We start from the raw sequence: 2,152 nt of genomic DNA, 5'->3' as shown, positions 1-2,152 counted from the left end.
CCCACACCAGACACAAGTTGCTCAAGTGATCTTACCCAGCAGCACAGCAGCAACAGATCCAAATGCCTCAACTGGTGGCATGATCACAATATATGATCACAATATAGCATTCAGGGCATGCCACACTGGGAGAAACTTAGTTTACCAGGAGAAAAACATTACAAAGAAAGCCAGAGTATTCCAAGCTCTGCTTCTGGCTGAAGCCACACATCACAGACCACACGGGTGTCCAACAGGCCAAGTGTTACAAAAAGAAATTCTCCAGAAGCGGCTTAGGAGAACCCAAGAGAGCAGGATGACAGGACAATGGCAGATTTATTTACAACAGGACACAAAGAATACATACATTAATTAAAAATTACAAAGAATACAGAGAAAACACTTCAGGGAAGGGAGAGAAATCAATGCTGGCTGAGCCTCTCCACTGGGCAGGGGCAGAAGAAAAAAAGAAAAAAAAATCTACAAAAATCTCAGAGAGGGACCTCAAATCAGAACTGACACAGGATTCCACAGCACAGTTGGCTCACACATCCCCTCCTTCTTTTTTCCATCCATGATTCCTGACTGATTAGACTTTGGCATGACAGGCAGGGCCGATGGGAAGGGACACAGGCCCTTGCATGGACCTGGTGGAAACTTAGGGCAACTGGGATTTAAAAAGGCCCCAAAGCCCTCCCTGGGATCAAGGAGGGCTTTGGACAGCTTTGGGTTGGAATGATGTGACCTGTGGCAGCTGGTCATTGGAAGACCTTACTCGAAGAAGAAAAATTTTCATAGATCTCACTAAAAAAAACCTCTCTTCTGTAGTCCTGGCTGTATCCAGTGAGTCTGGGGATGGAGGGAGCCTTCACTGCAACGTGGAACCTTTTTACTGATAAACATCACTGAAGTGACCAAAACAAAAGAAAACAAACCACAACCCAACTTTAACCTCTTTTAAAAAGAGCTTCCCATGGTCTGATTCAGGCATCAAGCCATGGGAAAAGAAGAGCCCATGTCAGCTATCCAGGAGAGCTGGGACTGCTTTTTGTGGAGAAGAACAAAATACAGCTATGGGGTGTACACTTTTCCTGTTCCCTGGAGGTAGAGAATTTCAGAGGAGGAGCAGAGAGCAGCAAGGGCAGTCAGAGCATAGGGCCAGTGAGAGAGCCCCACTCCCAGCCATGGGACAGCTCATGGGGCCACTTGCCTGTGCCAGCCCCCTCAGCATGGCCTGCACTGCCCTTGGGCAGCTTGGGCCCAACACTGCTTCAGATCACTTGGCACTAACACCACGGCACCACAGCCATCCCCTGCAGGCTCTTCAGGATCCCAGTGGCATTCCCAGGAAGGAGCCTGCCCTGATTCCTCACTCATCCAGAGCAGAGCGATTGACAGAACAAACTCTGGTAGTTACCTCACGCATCCTTCCAGTCCTGTATTCAGCACAACCACGGCACTTCCACCAGGACCTTTTGTCCTGCCTTCTGCAGGAGAGGCAATCCCACCCTCCCACACGGCCTGTGCTGTCCGAGGCTGGAGGGAGGAGCGATGCTGAAGGTTGCTCAAGCTCTCTCAGGGTGAAATTGCACTTCCCAGGCTCGGAATGGCACCTCCAGCAAATTGTAAACGAGCCAAAGCCGGGACTTCGGCGATCGGAGCGCGCCGGGCTCCCGCTGGGTGAGCCTTGAGGCTCCGCTTGTTCTGCCATAGTCAAGCTCCCTCTTCTGTGCAGACACGAAGGTAGGAGAAAAACCCAGTCTGATACTTGTCTGAAGAGTCTCCCTGAATCCTAGAGCACCCCAGGGGCTGGAAGAAAACGTTTTCACAAGTGTTTCCACTGCTGTCTCAAATTCGTTCATCATCAACATAAAAAAAAGGATGGATTAGCAAAAAGGGGGTTTACTTATACAGAGGGATATTTCTCTGCTAAAAAACTCCCTCAAATATGGAACAGGATAATAAAGTTAAAATGTAAGGTATCTACAGACCCCTTTTCCCCGCAGAAGTAGCCCAGAATCCATGTACACTGTGCCAAAGTTACATTCCAAATCGAGGAGTTAATTATTTCTCTTGTGACTCTCCCACTGGATTTTTGTTTCCTTAAAAAGAGCTGGGAGAAGATGTCCCTGTCCCTCCCGGGAGGACACGTGTTCCGAGGTGTCTGATTCCT

General features: G+C 49.0%; 1 protein-coding gene across 1 annotated transcript in view; it reads right to left on the bottom strand.

Annotated features, from left to right (window-relative positions):
• Positions 1 to 1,544: 1,544 nt before the first annotated feature.
• The window catches only part of TM9SF4 (transmembrane 9 superfamily member 4), a 10,463-nt gene continuing 9,855 nt past the window's right edge, over positions 1,545 to 2,152 (bottom strand). Inside the window, exon 19 of the mRNA XM_014307496.1 lies at positions 1,545 to 1,771. Within this exon, the coding sequence (XP_014162971.1) occupies positions 1,545 to 1,771 (227 nt within the window). The remainder of the gene's footprint in view (positions 1,772 to 2,152) is intronic.

Source organism: Geospiza fortis, unplaced genomic scaffold (genome assembly GCF_000277835.1).
Source record: "Geospiza fortis unplaced genomic scaffold, GeoFor_1.0 scaffold188, whole genome shotgun sequence".
NCBI lineage: Eukaryota > Metazoa > Chordata > Aves > Passeriformes > Thraupidae > Geospiza > Geospiza fortis.
The sequence above is the reverse complement of the archived record's forward strand: the minus strand, read 5'-3'. Positions and strand labels throughout refer to the sequence as shown.